Below are 19,331 nucleotides of genomic sequence, written 5' to 3'. Positions count from 1 at the left end.
GAATAAAGAGAAACAGTACCTTAAAAAATCCATGAATGTATAATTATTGTACAATTTACAGTTGAAGTCGGAAGTTTACATACACCTTAGCCAAATACATTTAAACTCAGTTTTTCACAATTCCTGACATTTAATCCTAGTAAAAATTCCCTGCCTTGGGTCAGTTAGGATCACCATTTTAAGAATGTGAAATGTCAGAATAATAGTAGAGAGAATGATTTATTTCAGCTTTTATTTCTTTCATCACATTCCCAGTGGGTCAGAAGTTTACATACACTCAATTAGTATTTGGTAGCATTGCCTTTAAATTGTTTAACTTGGGTCAAACGTTTCGGGTAGCCTTCCACAAGCTTCCCACAATAAGTTGGGTGAATTTTGGCCCATTATTCCTGACAGAGCTGGTGTAACTGAGTCAGGTTTGTAGGCCTCCTTGCTCGCACACACATTTTTCAGTTCTGCCCACAAATGTTCTATAGGATTGAGGTCAGGGCTTTGTGATGGCGACTCCAATACCTTGACTTTATTGTCCTTAAGCCATTTTGCCACAACTTTGGAAGTATGCTTGGGGTCATTGTCCATTTGGAAGACCCATTTGCGACCAAGCTTTAACTTCCTGACTGATGTCTTGAGATGTTGCTTCAATATATCCACATCATTTTCCTTCCTCATGATGCCATCTATTTTGTGAAATGCACCAGTCCCTACTGCAGCAAAGCACCCCCACAGCATGATGCTGACACCCTCGTGCTTCACGGTTGGGATGGTGTTCTTCGGCTTGCAAGCAGACCCTTTTTCCTCCAAACATAACGATGGTCATTATGGCCAAACAGTTCTATTTTTGTTTAATCAGACCAGAGGACATTTCTCCAAAAAGTACGATCTTTGTCCCCATGTGCAGTTGCAAACCGTAGTCTGTCTTTTTTATGGCGGTTTTGGAGCAGTGGCTTCTTCCTTGCTGAGCGGCCTTTCAGGTTATGTCGATATAGGACTCTTTTTACTGTGGATATAGATACTTTTGTACCAGTTTCCTCCAGCATCTTCACAAGGTTCTTTGCTGTTGTTCTGGGATTGATTTGCACTTTTCGCACCAAAGTGCGTTCATCTCTAGGAGACAGAACGCGTCTCCTTCCTGAGCGGTATGACGGCTGCGCGGTCCCATGGTGTTTATACTTGCATACTATTGTTTGTACAGATGAACGTGGTACCTTCAGGTGTTAGGAAATAGCTCCCAAGGATGAACCAGACTTGTGGAGGTCTACAAAACAATTCTGAGTTTCCCATGATGTCAAGTAAAGAGGCACAGAGTTTGAAGGTAGGCCTTGAAATACATCCACAGGTACACCTCCAATTTACTCAAATGATGTCAATTAGCCTATCAGAGGCTTCTAAAGCCATGACATCATTTTCTGGAATTTTCCAAGCTGTTTAAAGGCACAGTCAATTTAGTGTATGTAAACTTCTGACCCACTGGAATTGTGATACAGTGAATTATAAGTGAAATAATCTGTCTGTAAACAATTGTTGGAAAAATTACTTGTGTCATGCACAAAGTAGATGTCCTAACCGACTTGCCAAAGCTATAGTTTGTTAACAAGAATTTGTGGAGTGGTTGAAAAACGAGTTTTAATGACTCCAACCTAAGTGTATGTAAACTTCCGACTTCAACTTTATATCTATAGGCTACATTGAGGTTTTTCTTTCATTATTTTAGTCTATCTGGTATTAGTTCATAAGCTTAAACTGTATGGCTTAACTGTAGCCTACGCGAATAATAGCCTACACAGCCAATCGCATAATAATGCTTTTGGGAGCGCGCAGAAAAAGTTAACGTCAATCCACGGAGGCAAAAAGAACATTGTCGAAGTTTAATTCAATAACACAAAAGCTGCGAAAGGAGAGTTGAAGATAAAGAGAAGGGAGGGCCAGAAAAGTAATGTTTGGAAAATATTTGGTGAAGTGGTAAAAGAGGATGATATCAGTGCCAGCTTTGTTATGTGTGATGATTGCGAGGCGCTTTACAAATTCGACAGACACAAGACGGCCTTCAAATAGGCCTATGGTGTGTCAAGGGAACTGTAGCCAACTGTTTAGATAGGTTAAATGGAAACTGATATCTGTACACTGACTCTAGGTCTATAACCTCTCACATACCCTTTATAATAACTCCTGCAGAATTAAGCATTTCTTGCCGTAAAATTACACCAAATGTAGGCAAAATTTGGACTTGGGAACAGGAGTGGAGAAATATGATTTATTTATTTCTGCATCTTGAGAGAATGCAATGCTCAGTTTTGGGAACAGGAGTGGAGAAATATGATTTATTTATTTCTGCATCTTGAGAGAATGCAATGCTCAGTTAGATACTACATTTAGAGGTGTTGTCTTCATCATAAAAGCGGATAGAATTTCAACCACATAAAATATGCATCGAAGCCGAAACACGTTGGGTCGTTTTCACAGCTTTCTTTTTCTGATGTCAACTGATGTCATTTGGACATTTTGCACAGAAAATCTTTCCCGTTGTTTTTGCGTTATTGTATTTTCTCCCCAGTCCCTAAACGTCTTTGCCCGGCGAAAGCTGACAGAGAAAACTTTACCGATGTCAACTAGATTAAAGCATTCATTCTATCGTTCTATTACATTATTCTGTTGATCAAGGGTATATTTAGTATTTTAGGGCAACATATAATGACAAAAGAGAAGCTACATGTATCTAATTATAGACAAGTTGACTAACAGCCTAACAAAATGTCGGAAATTATAAGCAGAAACATATCTAAATCAGGCAACAACAAAACTCTGCACCCCCTGTCAAAAAATCGTTCTGCCGTCTTTGACTGTAGCCTATATCGTATTTTCTATATTTGCGGGTTAGAGTTGGGTGCAGACCTCAGATTTTCATGTGTGGGTTATTAGCAATTGCGTGCGGGGTGCGGGTGAACAAACAGCTGACCCGCGCACCACTAGTATACACCTACACTACTGTATGAGACCTGTACTGTGTGATGAGTGCTGTAGACTACCTGAGGCAGTCTCAGTGTTGTTTGCCTCCTCTCGCTGAGTCTTCTCAATGTCTGGGTCTCTGGAGGGGCTGGTACTCTTGTTGCCCATCCTCTCCCTCACAATGTTGTTGTCCTCCAACTCACTGGTTCCCAAGCGGTGGGTCGGGCCCACAGGAGGGAAGTGGCTGGCTGCTTTAGGGCTGCCACTTACTAGGATTGGATTATGTCTATAAACATGGATTTGGTTTAGGCTACTCTATGGGTCACAGGAAACTCCAAAATATTTATGTTAGTGTAATAAAATGTGGGATCCAATGTTCTAGGTTTTCCAGCTTGTTGTTGTAGTTGGAGTTGGGAGAGTATAAGTAGAAGGTTGTGTCATCAGTGTAGATATATGGTCTATTATTCCACCACAATCTCCTTGTTTTTATGGTCTCCCTGTGTTCTGGTCTCCTTGTTTGGAGTTGTTTGCACCTCAATCTCCTTGTTTTTATGGGCTCCCTGTGTTCTGGTCTCCTTGTTTGGAGTTGTTTGGGGCTCTCCCTGGTCCTCGAAATCCCTCTAGCAGGTCACCAAGGAGCTTTTCCTCTCCTCTTCAATACCCTGCTGGATATGAACAGATTTTATAGTGTTAGCATCAGCGTGTCATTCTCAGCTGGAAATATGCCTTGAGTTAGTGAGGAAACTGAATGTGCAGAAGAGTGGGAGTGAAATGCTAGTTATTTTTGCTGAGTTCATATTTTCAGAGAGAACTCTTTGTGTTACAACCAGGACTTGCCTTCAGGCACAGAGAAGCTGTTACATCAGCCAGGCTTATTTTGAGAAACTTAAAATAACATATTTGTCTATTAGAAACCATAATGGCCATGTTACATCATCAACACATGGGGCTGCACACACAGAGAGAGAGAGAGAGAGAGAGAGAGAGAGATGTACAGTGCATTCGGAAAGTATTCAGACCCCTTCCCTTTTTCCAAATTTTGTTACGTTACAGCCTTATTCTAAAATGGATTAAAAAATAAATACATCTTATCTATATACACACAATACCCCATAATGACAAAGGGAAAACATGTTTTGTGATTTTTTAGCAAATGTATTAAAAATAAAAAAACATAAATAGCTTTTTTACATAAGTATTCAGACCCTTTGCTATGAGACTCGAAATTGAGCTCAGGTGCATCCTGTTTCCATTGATCATCCTTGAGATGTTTCTACAACTTGATTGGAGTCCACCTGTGGTAAATTCAATTGATTGGACATGGTTTGGAAAGTCACACACCTGTCAGTTGACAGTGCATGTCAGAGCAAAAACCAAGCCATGAGGTCAAAGGAATTGTCCGTAGAGCTCCGAGACAGGATTGTGTCGAGGCAGAGATCTGGGGAAGGGTACCAAAACATTTCTGCAGCATTGAAGGTCCCCAAGAACACAGTGGCCTCCATCATTCTTAAATGGAAGAAGTTTGGAACCACCAAGACTCTTCCTAGAGCTGGCCGCCTGGCCAAACTGAGCAATCGGGGGAGAAGGGCCTTGGTCAGGGAGTTGACCAAGAACCCGATGGTCACTCTGACAGAGCTCCAGAGTTCCTATGTGGAGATGGGAGAACCTTCCAAAAGGACAACCATCTCTGCAGCACTCCACCAATCAGGCCTTTATGGTAGAGTGGCCAGACGGAAGCCACTCCTCAGTAAAAGGCACATGAAAGCCCGCTTGGAGATTGCCAAAAGGCACCTAAAGGACTCTCAGACCATGAGAAACAAGATTCTCTGGTCTGATAAAACCAAGATTGAACTCTTTGGCCTGAATGCCAAGCGTCACGTCTGGAGGAAACCTGGCACCATCCGTACGGTGAAACATGGTGGTGGCAGCATCATGCTGTGGGGATGTTTTTCAGTGGCAGGGACTAGGAGACTAGTCAGGATGGAGGGAAAGATGAACGGAGCAATGTACATAGAGATCCTTGATGAAAACCTGCTCCAGAGCGCTCAGGACCTCAGACTGGGGCGAAGGTTCACCTTCCAACAGGACAACGACCCTAAGCACACAGCCAAGACAACGCAGGAGTGGCTTCGGGACAAGTCTCTGAATGTCCTTGAGTGGCCCAGCCAGAGCCCGGACTTGAACCCGATCGAACATCTCTGGAGAGACCTGAAAATAGCTGTGCATCAACGCGCCCCATCCAACCTGACAGAGCTTAAGAGGATCTGCAGAGAAGAATGGGAGAAACTCCCCAAATACAGGTGTGGCAAGCTTGTAGCGTCATACCAAAGACAACTCAAGGCTGTAATCGCTGCCAAAGGTGCTTCAACAAAGTACTGAGTAAAGGGTCTGAATACTTATGTAAATGTAATATTTCCGTTAGTTATCTTTAATACATTTGCAAAAAAAATCTAAAAACCTTTTTTTGCAATTTCATTATGGGGTATTGTGTGTAGATTAATGGGGGGCTTTTAGAGTAAGGCTTTAACGTAACAAAATGTAGAAAAGGGTCTTTACATCAACATTATTGTGTTTGATGTATTTCGAATACCCGTTAAGATTTTTTCTGCTAGATGTTTTCTAAGACCCCTTTTCCATCTGTTTGACCAGAAATCAAGTTAAGCATTTCACTGTGCTTGTGCACGTGACAAATACAACTTGAAACTTGAAAATCAAAGTCTTTGCTTATTCCACATTTTTTGGATGAAAATGGTTGAAAACTTTATATACTGTATGCCTTAATTTTCAAAAAAAAATTGACTTATCTTTCATTTGACACCAAATTGTATGTGCTCCTATGAACTTTACATGTTAGTGCTCATAAAAACAACCTCCACATCATACGACCTAGCCTACATTTAAGCATAAATGAATGACCAGAGAGTATGGATGGAATGCACAGAGTGGGGGTTCAGAACATGTCTGGAGGTGCCATGTTCACAGTCATGTGGATGTGAGGGGGTTTAGAACATAGAACTAGAAGGAGGAGTGTGACTCATATGCATCGTGTCTAATGTGTAGTACTGGCCTTTACCCTCTCATTTAACATGCCACTGTGTGCATGACTCATAGCTCTTACATAGATTTAAGGTGACAAAACTCACAGAAAATGTACACACATTGCTTATCCAATGTGATGCATTGTTTTGAATAATCATCCATGTTTGCATCCTCCAACCAGTAACTGACAAACTGTAGTTATACACAGATAGCAGAATGAACCTCCAAAAAACATTCCTTACCCCATGATACTTCAAAGGGTGTCTGTCTGTCTTTTGGATTTTCAAGTCCCTCAGTCGAGCACCTGATTCCCTTTTTGTTCAAACTGGGCTGAAGCGGGTTTTGGTACACTTTCTTTCCAGAAGAATTAACCTTTTTAGTATAGAGTAGACTAATGTATGTTTGGTCTTATACGTATACTTTGATCTCTTCCGTGTGGTCATGTGTATTTTTATTTTATAACGTTTACATCTCATTGCATTTACTTATGTTGCGAACCAATAGTGAAGAATTTATGCTGCAGCTGATGCTGCCTACTGTGCCTATCCAGGCAGTGGCACTCAAGTGCATGTGCTGCTCAATGTAACCAAATAGATGAGTCCAAGCCAAACCTTTCATGTTGGTTCAATTCATTGGAATACTGTAGCACATTATCAACGCATTTTACAGAGTAATAAACGGGCTACATGCGCTACAATGTTGCAATTCACAGTATACATTTTCTTACGCCAATTTCATGTTTATTATTCAGCAATGAAGAGCAACTATTTCATCCTTTTCTAATCAAGAAGCCATTCCTGCGATATTTTGGCTATAACCATATACGCTAAAATGCTGTCGTCATCAGAATCATATATTCGAAGACGGTAACCCTAAGTAAAAACTGTGGTACCCCATCATCACGCGGATGTATCCATACTCACACTTGTAAGATAATGTCCCGCTGTAGGCAAAGGTTCGTGGTTGACAATCAACTGAACGGTCATCAACGGTCATCCAGCTCAATCCCTATCCCTTTTATTCTAAACGCGATGTTCTAAATGCACTTGATATAGAATCGTGAGTGTCACCGTGCGTAGTGAATTTTATAATCTGACAGCTAAAGAGATGCTCTCTGCGGATCCATGGTTGTTTACGATCTAATCCGGGCATTTTCTGTCTTCGTCTGCCCTTCATTGCGAAATATATAATTTTATTGTACAGAAGAGGCAAGGGGGCCATCTTCTGGCAGCTGGTTGATGTCTCAAATTGTACACAGAGGTGGCCTGTAATTTACAGGCCTGGCACATCAGTGTTTACATGTGGTGGAAAATGTTTCTCGATTTCGTTTAATATCATCCCACTGGGCACAGACGTCAGTTAAACGTCTAGTTGTAATGTATATTTGGTAGATTTGTCAACTAACGTGAAACCAACAAAAAAAATCATAATGTTACTGGATTTAGGTAAAATGTTGGGTGAAAAAAAATACAACATTCCCTTACATTGATTACTTTTTTCTAATCCAATCAGTTTTCCACGTTGATTCAAAGTCATCACATTTATTTATTTATTTTTAAACCAGTTTTTGACAGTGAGATATGTCACTCAGGTTGTTGGAGCTATTTGTTGTATGGGGAAGTTGGGCTGCATCAAGGTGTATTTGTTCCTGTCGATTAATGTTCCATCCTCACAGGCACCTGAGCCTGTTTGGAGATGCGATTTGAACTGTGACTGAAGGAGTGGGATGGTATTTTGTATAATGTCGTTACACAATGTGGAACAGTAGCCTATTGTGTAAAAGTACAGTATCTCCTTCTTAGAAACATATGTTTTCAAATATCTATTGGAGAGCTTTGGTATTTGTATTTGTATTTATTATGGATCCCCATTAGCTGCAGCCAAGGCAGCAGCTTCTCTTCCTGGGGTCCAGCAAAATTAAGGCAGTTATACATTTTAAAAACATTACAATACATTGATAACAGATTTCATAACATATTAAGAGTGTGCCCTCAGGCCTCTACTCTACTACCACATATCTATAACACAAAATCCATGTTTACAGGTGTGTATAGTGCGTATGTTATCGTGTGTTTGTATGCATTACTTCACAGTCCCCGCTGTTCCATAAGGTGTATTTTTATCTGTTCTTTTAATCTCATTTTACTGCTGGCATGAGTTACTTGATGTGGAATAGAGCTCCATGTAGCCATGGCTCTATGTAGTACTGTGCTCCTCCCATAGTCTGTTCTTGACTTGGGGACTGTGAAGAGACCTCTGGTGGCATGTCTTGTGGGGTTCAACATGTCAATACCTCTCACAAATACAAGTTGTGATGAAGTCAATCTCTCCTCCACTTTGAGCCAGGAGAGATTGACATGCATATTATTAATGTTAGCTCTCTGTGTACATTCAAGGGCCAGCTGTGCTGCCCTCTTTGTGGCACCTGACCACACGACTGAACAGTAGTCCAGGTGCGACAAAACTAGGGACTGTAGGACCTGCCTTGTTGATAGCGCTGTTAAGAATGCAGAGCAGCGCTTTATTATAGACAGACTATTATAGACAGACTCCCCATCCTAGCTACTGTTGCATCAATATGTTTTGACCATGACAGTTTACAATCCAGGGTTACTCTAAGCAATTTAGTCTCCTCAACTTGTTCAATTTCCACATTATTCATTACAAGATTTAATTGAGGTTTAGGTTTTAGTAAATTATTTGTCCCAAATACAATGCTTTTAGTTTTTGAAATATTTAGGACTAACTTATTCCTTGCCACCCATTCTGAAATTAACTGCAGGTCTTTGTTAAGTGTTGCTGTCATTTCAGTCGCTGTGGTAGCTGACGTGTATAGTGTTGAGTCATCCGCATACATAGACACACTGGCTTTACTCAAACATGTCGACAGTAAAGATTGAAAAAAGTAAGGGGCCTAGACAGCTGCCCTGTGGATGCTTCCATTAAAGAACACTCTCTGTGTTCTGTTAGACAGGTAACTCTTTATCCACAATATAGCAGGGGGTGTGAAGCCATAACACATATGTTTTCCCAGCAACAGACTATGATAGATAATGTCAAAAGCCGCACTGAAGTCTAACAAAACAGCCCCCACAAACTTTTTATCATCAATTTCTCTCAACCAATCATCAGTCATTTGTGTCAGTGCTGTGCTTGTTGAATGTTCTTCCCTATAAGCAGTGCTGAAAGTCTGATTTCAATTTGTTTACTGTAAAATAGCATTTTATCTGGTCAAACACAATTATAATTAGTAATTCAAAGTGTGAAATCCAACAGTCACAGTGGATTCATAGAAAGATACGTTGAGAATTCTTTGTGACAAAGTGATGACACATCAAACACAGGCAGACCCACAGCTTAGTAGTATTTACCCTTTGAATGCCCTCTTCATGTCTGCCCGTTCTAAATATGAAAAAAGATTTGCCCTGTTCACATCTGCATTTTTATCTTTGTGGGGATTTCTAATGAGTCCTACATGACGGTGAACTAGAGCAGAAAGAGGGAAAGGCTGAAATGGGGAGCGATCCAGGGAGTGTGTGTAATGAGTCTGACTTTTAGAAGTGAACTCCGGCTGACTGCGTGTCCTTATTACCTTCCCACTAGAAAACATCCGTAGCGACAGCCGATAATGGCGAAGCTGCTGCATCATATAACAATAATGTGGCTTAAGCTTAACATCTTGTGATTGACTCAAATGGACCGCTAACCCCTAGGCACGCCTGTAGATATGAAAGGAACATATACACTCAGTTTAACCAATGTAGTAATTGCATCGCCTTCTGATAGGCTAGGTGGAATTTTTTGCCATACTGCTTGGACCTATTCAGTCTTTTCAGATCCACAGGACAGACGGAGTGCATGGGGTAGCCTGGTCCCAGATATGTTTGTGCAGTCTTGCCAGCTCCTTCCAGATCACAGGAGGTTGGTGGCACCTTAATTGGGGAGAACGGGCTCGTGGTAATGACTGGAGCGGAATTAGTGGAATGGTATCAAATACATCAAACACATGGTTTCCAGATGTTTGATGCCATTCCATTTGCTCCGTTCCGGACATTATTATGAGCCGTTCTCCCCTCAACAGCCTCCACTGTTACAGATTAAACCGATGTGGGGCCAGGCTAGCGTAGGGGGGGGTAGGAGCTAGAGCGCCGTTTGGGATTCAGTGTTCCTGTTGTTCTCTGTGGTAGTGTTTTGTCTCCCTTCTCAAACTACTGTTTGAAACAGTACACTCTGTGTTTGCATTAATAATAACACATCAGCATTGCGTGCCAAGCCTCCAGCTCTCACACAAAGTCATCAGACTTAGGTGAATGAACAAAACACAAGGGGCACACAACCACTTTAGAACAGTTTATCCTTTGTCATCAAAGTTAAAGGATACAGTAGGGGGCTACATAGCAATACCATAATAAATACAGAGAAATATGAAGACATGTAGCTTTTAAAGAGTTGACATACAACATGCTGATACTGTAAATAGGATTCATAAAACAGACATCATGGAGTGTGTGTGTGTGTGTGTATGTTTATGTGTGTGAGTGTGTGTGGGAAAAATGTAACAATAATATACGTTAGGTAAGTATTCACCCCCTGAGTCAATACATGTTAGAAACAACTTTGGCAGTGATTACAAATGTGAGTCTGCTTGGTTTAGTCTCTAAGAGCTTTGAACCATTATTCTTTTCAAAATTATTCAAGCTCTGTCAAGGTGTTGGGGGTCATGGCTACACAGCAAAAGTCTTGCCATATATTTTCCAGCAGATCTAAGTCAAAACTGTAACTTTGCCACTCAGGAACATTCACTGTCTTCTTGGTAAGCAACTCCAGTGTAGATGTGGCCTTGTGTTGTAGGTTATTGTCCTGCTGAAAGGTGAATTTGTTTCCCAGTGTCTGGTGGAAAGCAGACTGAACATGGGCTCATGGTGACATCCCTGAGCAGTTTCATTCCTGTCCTGCAGCTCAGTTCAGAAGGACGAATTTGATGTGTCTGGGTGGTTTAATATATAATCCACAGCATAATATCTGTTTTGTTATTGTTACCCATCTACCAATCACTGCCCTTCTTTACGAGGCTTTGGAAAAGCTTGCTGGACTTTGAAGTTGAATCTGTGCTTGAAATTCAATAGTTGACTGAGTGACCATACAGATGTTGTATGTATGGGGGACAGAGGAAGGGGTAGTAAGTAGTCTTGCCTTGTGCGAGCCAAAACAGCTCATAGGGCAGGACCCTATCTTCTGTTTCTATAGCGTGAGGCAGCTTGATGTACAAGTACAAATTCGTACAGTCTTTGGTATGACTCAGCCATGGAGCGAACTCACAACCTTCTCAATCTCAGGGCGGACACTCTAACCCCAAGGCCACTGAGTTGGTACAGAGGAAGGGGTAGTCATTCAAAAATCATGTCAATACCAATTTCGCACATAGTGAATCCATGTAACTTATTATGTGATTTGTTAAGCCAAATTTGACTACTGGACTAATTTAGGCTTGCCTAAACAAAGGGGGTAAATACTTATGCAACAACTCGATTTTTGTTATTACATTTGTATTCATTTGTAAACATTTGTAGAATTTTCTTTTCACTTTACATTATGGATTATTTTGTGTAAATCAATGACAAAAAATATCACAATTAAATCCATTTCAATCCCACTTTGTAACGCAACAAAATGTGAACAAAATTCAAGGGGGGTGAATACTTAAGAAACCCACTGTAACAGTGAATATTGACCTGTATCCTGTGTCAGAAGAACATACATCATTCAGAGTAAGAGTGCTCTGTGGCATTCAGAGATGTAGATTCCACTCCCTCTTCTTCAGGAGAAGTCAACACTGAGTGATACTTCTCACTACTGTTAGGGAGTTGAAATGCAAATACCTGTGTATGTTTTCAAGTGGAATTCAGATAAGCATAAAAAAACGATGGTATTCCATCTCTCTCTCTCCTCGCTCTCTCTCTCTCTCTCTATCTGTACATCTCTCTCTCTCTATCTGTACATCTCTCTCTCTCTCTCTCTCTCTCTCTCTCTCTCTCTCTCTCTCTCTCTCTCTCTCTCTCTCTCTCTCTGTAAAGCTCTCTCTTTGTACATCTATTAACAACAATGGGAACAAAATTACACTAAATTCCCATGAATCCTTGCTGCTGTTCCGTCCGGCGGCGTCTCCTCGCTTGCCGGCGCTTGGTGGCGATGTCAAAGCACGTGACCATCATGACGTTGGCCTTGCAGAGGTTGACCCTGCTCTCCAGCCTTGCCGTGACCACCTCCAATGCTTCCAGGTGTTCCAGAGAGTCAACCTCAAATGTCTGCCACAGGTCAACTACACAAACAACACAGTGATCAGTGATGACTGGCCACCAAATAAACATTGTAAAAAACTGGCTATTTTAGCTAGCCATCATCTTACTATAACATGAACTACAGAGGCCTCTCAGGATCAACATTAGCCACATAACACCCTTACAAACACACCAGACTGTCACACCCTGGTTCTGGGGACTCTATATGTTGAGCCAGGGTGTGTAGATTCCATGTGTTTATGTTCTGTGTGAGAGTTCTAGTTGTTGCTTTTCTATGTTGGCCAGAGTGGCTCCCAATCAGAGGCAACGAGTGTCAGCTGTTGCTGGTTGTCTCTGATTGGGAGCCATATTTAAACAGTCTGTTTCCCTTAGTGTTTGTGGGATCTTGTTTCCGTTTGGTTGTTTCTGTGTTAACCGTAGGACTGCACGTTTCGTTTATTGTTTTGTTGTTATATTATCACTTAAGATAATAAAGTTAAGTATGTTCGCAACTAACGCTGCGCATTGGTCTACTCTCTACGACGATCGTGACAGAAGATCCCACCATATCAGGACCAAGCAGCGTGTCCAGGAGCAGGCAGCCTGGACGTGGGAGCAGATCTTGGACGGGCAGGGGTCCTGGACCTGGGAGGAAATCCAGGCCGGGATGGATCGCCGTCCATGGAGTGAGACGGTAGAGGCGCGACGGAGAGAGGAGCAACGGCGTCAACAGTGTCGTCGTCGGACGGACGAGAGGCAACCCCCAAAAACATTTAGGGGGGGGCACATGGCATGGACGACGGGGCTGCTGGAGGCAGATAAGGGGCGAATTCAGAAGGCCACCAGATTACGGGAGCCATTGGTGAGAAGAGGGAAGGAAGATGTAGAGGCGCGGCGAGAGGTACTGAGGTGTATTGCCAGTCCGGTCCGGCCCGTTCCTGATCCCCGTTTAAGGCCAGTGGTGTGTGTTCCCAGTACGGTCCGGCCTGTTCCTGCCCCTCGCACCAAGTGTACGGTGCGCGTCGCCAGCCAGGCCCGGCCTGTTCCTGCCCCTCGCACCAAGTGTACGGTGCGCGTCGCCAGCCCGGCCCGGCCTGTTCCTGCCCCTCGCACCAAGTGTACGGTGCGCGTCGCCAGCCCGGCCCGGCCTGTTCCTGCCCCTCGCACCAAGTGTACGGTGCGCGTCGCCAGCCCGGCCCGGCCTGTTCCTGCCCCTCGCACCAAGTGTACGGTGTGCGTCGCCAGCCCGGCCCGGCCTGTTCCTGCCCCTCGCACCAAGTGTACGGTGCGCGTCGCCAGCCCGGCCCGGCCTGTTCCTGCCCCTCGCACCAAGTGTACGGTGCGCGTCGCCAGCCCGGCCCGGCCTGTTCCTGCCCCTCGCACCAAGTGTACGGTGCGCGTCGCCAGCCCGTCCCGGCCTGTTCCTGCCCCTCGCACCAAGCCTACGGTGCGCGTTGCCAGCCCAGCCCGGCCTGTTCCTGCTCCCCGCACCAAGCCTACGGTGTGCGTCGCCAGCCCGGCCCGGCCTGTTCCTGCTCCCCGCACCAAGCCTACGGTGTGCGTCGCCAGCCCGGCCTGGCTTGTTCCTGCCACTCGCACCAAGCCTACGGTGCGCGTCGCCAGCCCGGCCCGGCCTGTTCCTGCCACTCGCACCAAACCTACGGTGCGCGTCGCCAGCCCGGCCCGGCCTGTTCCTGCCACTCGCACCAAACCTACGGTGCGCGTCGTCAGCCCGGCCCGGCCTGTTCCTGCCACTCGCACCAAGCCTACGGTGCGCGTCGCCAGCCCGGCCCGGCCTGTTCCTGCCACTCGCACCAAACCTACGGTGCGCGTCGCCAGCCCGGCCCGGCCTGTTCCTGCCACTCGCACCAAACCTACGGTGCGCGTCGCCAGCCCGGCCCGGCCTGTTCCTGCCACTCGCACCAAACCTACGGTGCGCGTCGCCAGCCCGGCCCGGCCTGTTCCTGCCACTCGCACCAAGCCTACGGTGCGCGTCGCCAGCCCGGCCCGGCCTGTTCCTGCTACTCGCACCAAGCCAGGGGTGCGAGTCGTCAGCCTGGTAAGGCCCGTTCCTGCTCCACGCACCAAGCCAGTGGTGCGTATCGTCAGCCCGGTCCGGCCCGTTGCTGCTCCACGCACCAAGGCAGGGGTGCGCATCGTCAGCCCGGTCCGGTCCGTTCCTGCTCCACGCACCAAGCCAGGGGTGCGCGTCGTCAGTCCGGCACAACCCGTGCCTGGGTCACCGGTGCCTGATCAGGTACCGGTCAGCTGCTCCACAACGGAGCTTAAGCAATCCGCTCCTTCGATGTCCAGTCCAGCTCCAGCCAGCGGGGCCAGACCGGACCAGGGGCGCTACGGGGGAATTATTGAAGGGTGGTGGTCAAGCCCGGAGCCGGAACCGCCTCCGAGGAGGAATGCCCACCCAGCCCTCCCCTGGTTTATTTATGTGGAGGCGCGGTCGCAGTCCGCGCCTTTGGGGGGGGGGGTACTGTCACACCCTGGTTCTGGGGACTCTATATGTTGAGCCAGGGTGTGTAGATTCCATGTGTTTATGTTCTGTGTGGGAGTTCTAGTTGTTGCTTTTCTATGTTGGCCAGAGTGTCTCCCAATCAGAGGCAACGAGTGTCAGCTGTTGCTGGTTGTCTCTGATTGGGAGCCATATTTAAACAGTCTGTTTCCCTTAGTGTTTGTGGGATCTTGTTTCCGTTTGGTTGTTTCTGTGTTAACCGTAGGACTGCACGTTTCGTTTATTGTTTTGTTGTTATATTATCACTTAAGATAATAAAGTTAAGTATGTTCGCAACTAACGCTGCGCATTGGTCTACTCTCTACGACGATCGTGACAGAAGATCCCACCATATCAGGACCAAGCAGCGTGTCCAGGAGCAGGCAGCCTGGACGTGGGAGCAGATCTTGGACGGGCAGGGGTCCTGGACCTGGGAGGAAATCCAGGCCGGGATGGATCGCCGTCCATGGAGTGAGACGGTAGAGGCGCGACGGAGAGAGGAGCAACGGCGTCAACAGTTTCGTCGTCGGACGGACGAGAGGCAACCCCAAAAATTTTTTAGGGGGGGGCACATGGCATGGACGACGGGGCTGCTGGAGGCAGATAAGGGGCGAATTCAGAAGGCCACCAGATTACGGGAGCCATTGGTGAGAAGAGGGAAGGAAGATGTAGAGGCGCGGCGAGAGGTACTGAGGTGTATTGCCAGTCCGGTCCGGCCCGTTCCTGATCCCCGTTTAAGGCCAGTGGTGTGTGTTCCCAGTACGGTCCGGCCTGTTCCTGCCCCTCGCACCAAGTGTACGGTGCGCGTCGCCAGCCCGGCCCGGCCTGTTCCTGCCCCTCGCACCAAGTGTACGGTGTGCGTCGCCAGCCCGGCCCGGCCTGTTCCTGCTCCTCGCACCAAGTGTACGGTGCGCGTCGCCAGCCCGGCCCGGCCTGTTCCTGCCCCTCGCACCAAGTGTACGGTGCGCGTCGCCAGCCCGGCCCGGCCTGTTCCTGCCCCTCGCACCAAGTGTACGGTGCGCGTCGCCAGCCCGGCCCGGCCTGTTCCTGCCCCTCGCACCAAGCCTACGGTGCGCGTTGCCAGCCCAGCCCGGCCTGTTCCTGCTCCCCGCACCAAGCCTACGGTGTGCGTCGCCGGCCCGGCCTGTTCCTGCTCCCCGCACCAAGCCTACGGTGTGCGTCGCCAGCCCGGCCTGGCTTGTTCCTGCCACTCGCACCAAGCCTACGGTGCGCGTCGCCAGCCCGGCCCAGCCTGTTCCTGCCACTCGCACCAAACCTACGGTGCGCGTCGCCAGCCCGGCCCGGCCTGTTCCTGCCACTCGCACCAAACCTACGGTGCGCGTCGTCAGCCCGGCCCGTTCCTGCTACTCGCACCAAGCCTACGGTGCGCGTCGCCAGCCCGGCCCGGCCTGTTCCTGCCACTCGCACCAAACCTACGGTGCGCGTCGCCAGCCCGGCCCGGCCTGTTCCTGCCACTCGCACCAAGCCTACGGTGCGCGTCGCCAGCCCGGCCCGGCCTGTTCCTGCCACTCGCACCAAACCTACGGTGCGCGTCGCCAGCCCGGCCCGGCCTGTTCCTGCCACTCGCACCAAACCTACGGTGCGCGTCGCCAGCCCGGCCCGGCCTGTTCCTGCCACTCGCACCAAGCCTACGGTGCGCGTCGCCAGCCCGGCCCGGCCTGTTCCTGCTACTCGCACCAAGCCAGGGGTGCGAGTCGTCAGCCTGGTAAGGCCCGTTCCTGCTCCACGCACCAAGCCAGGGGTGCGTATCGTCAGCCCGGTCCGGCCCGTTGCTGCTCCACGCACCAAGCCAGGGGTGCGCATTGTCAGCCCGGTCCGGTCCGTTCCTGCTCCACGCACCAAGCCAGGGGTGCGCGTCGTCAGTCCGGCACAACCTGTGCCTGGGTCACCGGTGCCTGATCAGGTACCGGTCAGCTGCTCCACAACGGAGCTTAAGCAATCCGCTCCTTCGATGTCCAGTCCAGCTCCAGCCAGCGGGGCCAGACCGGACCAGGGGCGCTACGGGGGAATTATTGAAGGGTGGTGGTCAAGCCCGGAGCCGGAACCGCCTCCGAGGAGGAATGCCCACCCAGCCCTCCCCTGGTTTATTTATGTGGAGGCGCGGTCGCAGTCCGCGCCTTTGGGGGGGGGGGTACTGTCACACCCTGGTTCTGGGGACTCTATATGTTGAGCCAGGGTGTGTAGATTCCATGTGTTTATGTTCTGTGTGGGAGTTCTAGTTGTTGCTTTTCTATGTTGGCCAGAGTGGCTCCCAATCAGAGGCAACGAGTGTCAGCTGTTGCTGGTTGTCTCTGATTGGGAGCCATATTTAAACAGTCTGTTTCCCTTAGTGTTTGTGGGATCTTGTTTCCGTTTGGTTGTTTCTGTGTTAACCGTAGGACTGCACGTTTCGTTTATTGTTTTGTTGTTATATTATCACTTAAGATAATAAAGTTAAGTATGTTCGCAACTAACGCTGCGCATTGGTCTACTCTCTACGACGATCGTGACACAGACAAGGACATGAGATAAGAAGAGATACCGATTCTATGGCAATATGAAGACTCCATGGCAATTGTTGCTATTGCATTGGTCAATAATGAAAATATGATTGTTAACACACCTTGTAATGTAAGTCCAGTTGCTTTGAGGAATAAACTGACTAGTTAATTAATAACGGATTAATCTATAGTAAACACTCACACTCTTGGTTCCATTTCCCTGGCTCCAGCATGAGATTCTGTTTGGCCAGCTCCAACTCGCTCTTCAGGCTGTTGTACTTGGCTCTCACCTCTTCGATCCTCTGCTGACGGTGCTCCAGGAACTTGAGTTTGGCACTGAAGCAGGCTATTCCCTGTTAACAACAACACAGCCAAGGACAATGAGAGCTTCAGCTAAACATCAGTTTACACAGAGAAGAGCCTCTTCAGAACAACAAACCTAATATTATGGATGCGAATACCAAATGGCACCCTATTCCCTAAATATCGTAATACTTTTGACCACAGCCCTATGGGAATAGGGTGCCATTTGGGACGTATCCTCGGACTATACCTTAGAGATCGGAAAATAGTCAATTTTCAAAGTTTAGTGTATAGTGTATATGTATTGTATTCATATACAAAAGAAAATATGTGGACACCCCTTAAAATTAGTAGATTCGGCTATTTCAGCCACACCCGTTGCTGACAGGTGGATAAAATCATGCAATCTGCATAGACAAACATTGGCAGTAGAATGGCTCGTACTGAAGAGCTCAGTGACTTTCAAAGTGGTACCATCATAGGATGCCACCTTTCCAACAAGTCACCTTTCCAACAAGTACATTTCTGCCCTGTTATTGTGAAGTGGAAATCACGCTTCACCATCTGCCAGTCCGACGGACGGATCTGGGTTTGGTGGATGCCAGGACAACACTACCTGCCCGAATGCATAGTGCCAACTGTAAAGTTTGGTGGAGGAGGAATAATGGTCTGGGGCTGTTTTTCATGTTTCGGGCTAGGCCCCTTAGTTCCAGTGAAGAGAAATCTTAACGTTACAGCATACAATGACATTCTAGATGATTCTGTGCTTCCAACTTTGTGGCAACAGTTTGGGGAAGGCCCTTTCCTGTTTCAGCATGACAATGCCCCTGTGCACAAAAGCGAGGTCCATACAGAAATGTTTTGTTGAGATTGGTGTGGAAGAACTTGACTGGCCTGCACAGAGCCCTGACCTCAACCCCATTGAACACCTTTGGGATGAATTGGAACTCCGACCGCGAGCCAGGCCTAATCGCCCAACATCAGTGCCCAACCTCACTAATGCTCTTGTGGTTGAATGGAAGCAAGCAAGTCCCCGTAGCAATGTTCCAACATCTAGTGGAAAGTCTTCCCAGAAGAGTGGAGGCTGTTATAGCAGCAAAGGGGGGACCAATTCCATATAAATGCCCATGATTTTGGAATGAGATGTAGTGTATGTATGTATGTATGTACTGCACATGGAGATTATACATGTTAGTATCATGTAATGCATTGTACGCTTGCATTGTAAGTTTGCCATTGTTCTTGAGTTGTGTTTGGCTATTTATGTGTTTGTACACAAACTCAAGAATAGCCCTGATTTCCCCTGATAAACTAAACGTGTATCCAAGCCTATCTTAAAACACCAACACTGACATCTCTTCCCCTCACCTGTTTGCCTGCTCCTCCTCTCCTCTGCAGCCTCTCCACGTCATCTATCTCATAGACCTTGATCTCGTAGGCCTCTGGGATGCCCCTGTCTACCCAGCGAGACCTGGGCCCACTGGCTGGCCTCCTCAGAGACAGGGACGTGCTATGGGACAGATGCCGCGGGTGTGAACCTACAGGTCAGATGAAATGGAATAAGATAGAGTAGAGTAGAGTAGAGTAGAGTAGTGTAGTGTAGAGTAGAGTAGTGTAGAGTAGTGTAGAGTAGTGTAGTGTAGAGTAGTGTAGAGTAGTGTAGTGTAGAGTAGAGTAGTGTAGAGTAGTGTAGAGTAGTGTAGTGTAGAGTTGTGTAGAGTAGTGTAGTGTAGTGTAGAGTAGTATAGTGTAGAGTAGTGT

General features: G+C 46.9%; 1 protein-coding gene across 1 annotated transcript in view; it reads right to left on the bottom strand.

The window, feature by feature from the left end:
* Positions 1 to 12,101: 12,101 nt before the first annotated feature.
* LOC311108809 (kinesin-like protein KIF26B) overlaps positions 12,102 to 19,331 on the bottom strand; it is a gene marked incomplete at both ends in the record, with an annotated part of 41,335 nt that continues 34,105 nt past the window's right edge. The window contains 3 exons of the mRNA XM_084151572.1: positions 12,102 to 12,301; positions 17,470 to 17,620; positions 18,939 to 19,108. Of these exons, the coding sequence (XP_084007698.1) occupies positions 12,102 to 12,301; positions 17,470 to 17,620; positions 18,939 to 19,108 (521 nt within the window). The remainder of the gene's footprint in view (positions 12,302 to 17,469; positions 17,621 to 18,938; positions 19,109 to 19,331) is intronic.

Source organism: Coregonus lavaretus, assembly GCF_964263955.1.
Source record: "Coregonus lavaretus genome assembly, chromosome: 33".
Taxonomy (NCBI): domain Eukaryota; kingdom Metazoa; phylum Chordata; class Actinopteri; order Salmoniformes; family Salmonidae; genus Coregonus; species Coregonus lavaretus.
This window is presented reverse-complemented; position numbering and strand designations above follow the sequence as displayed.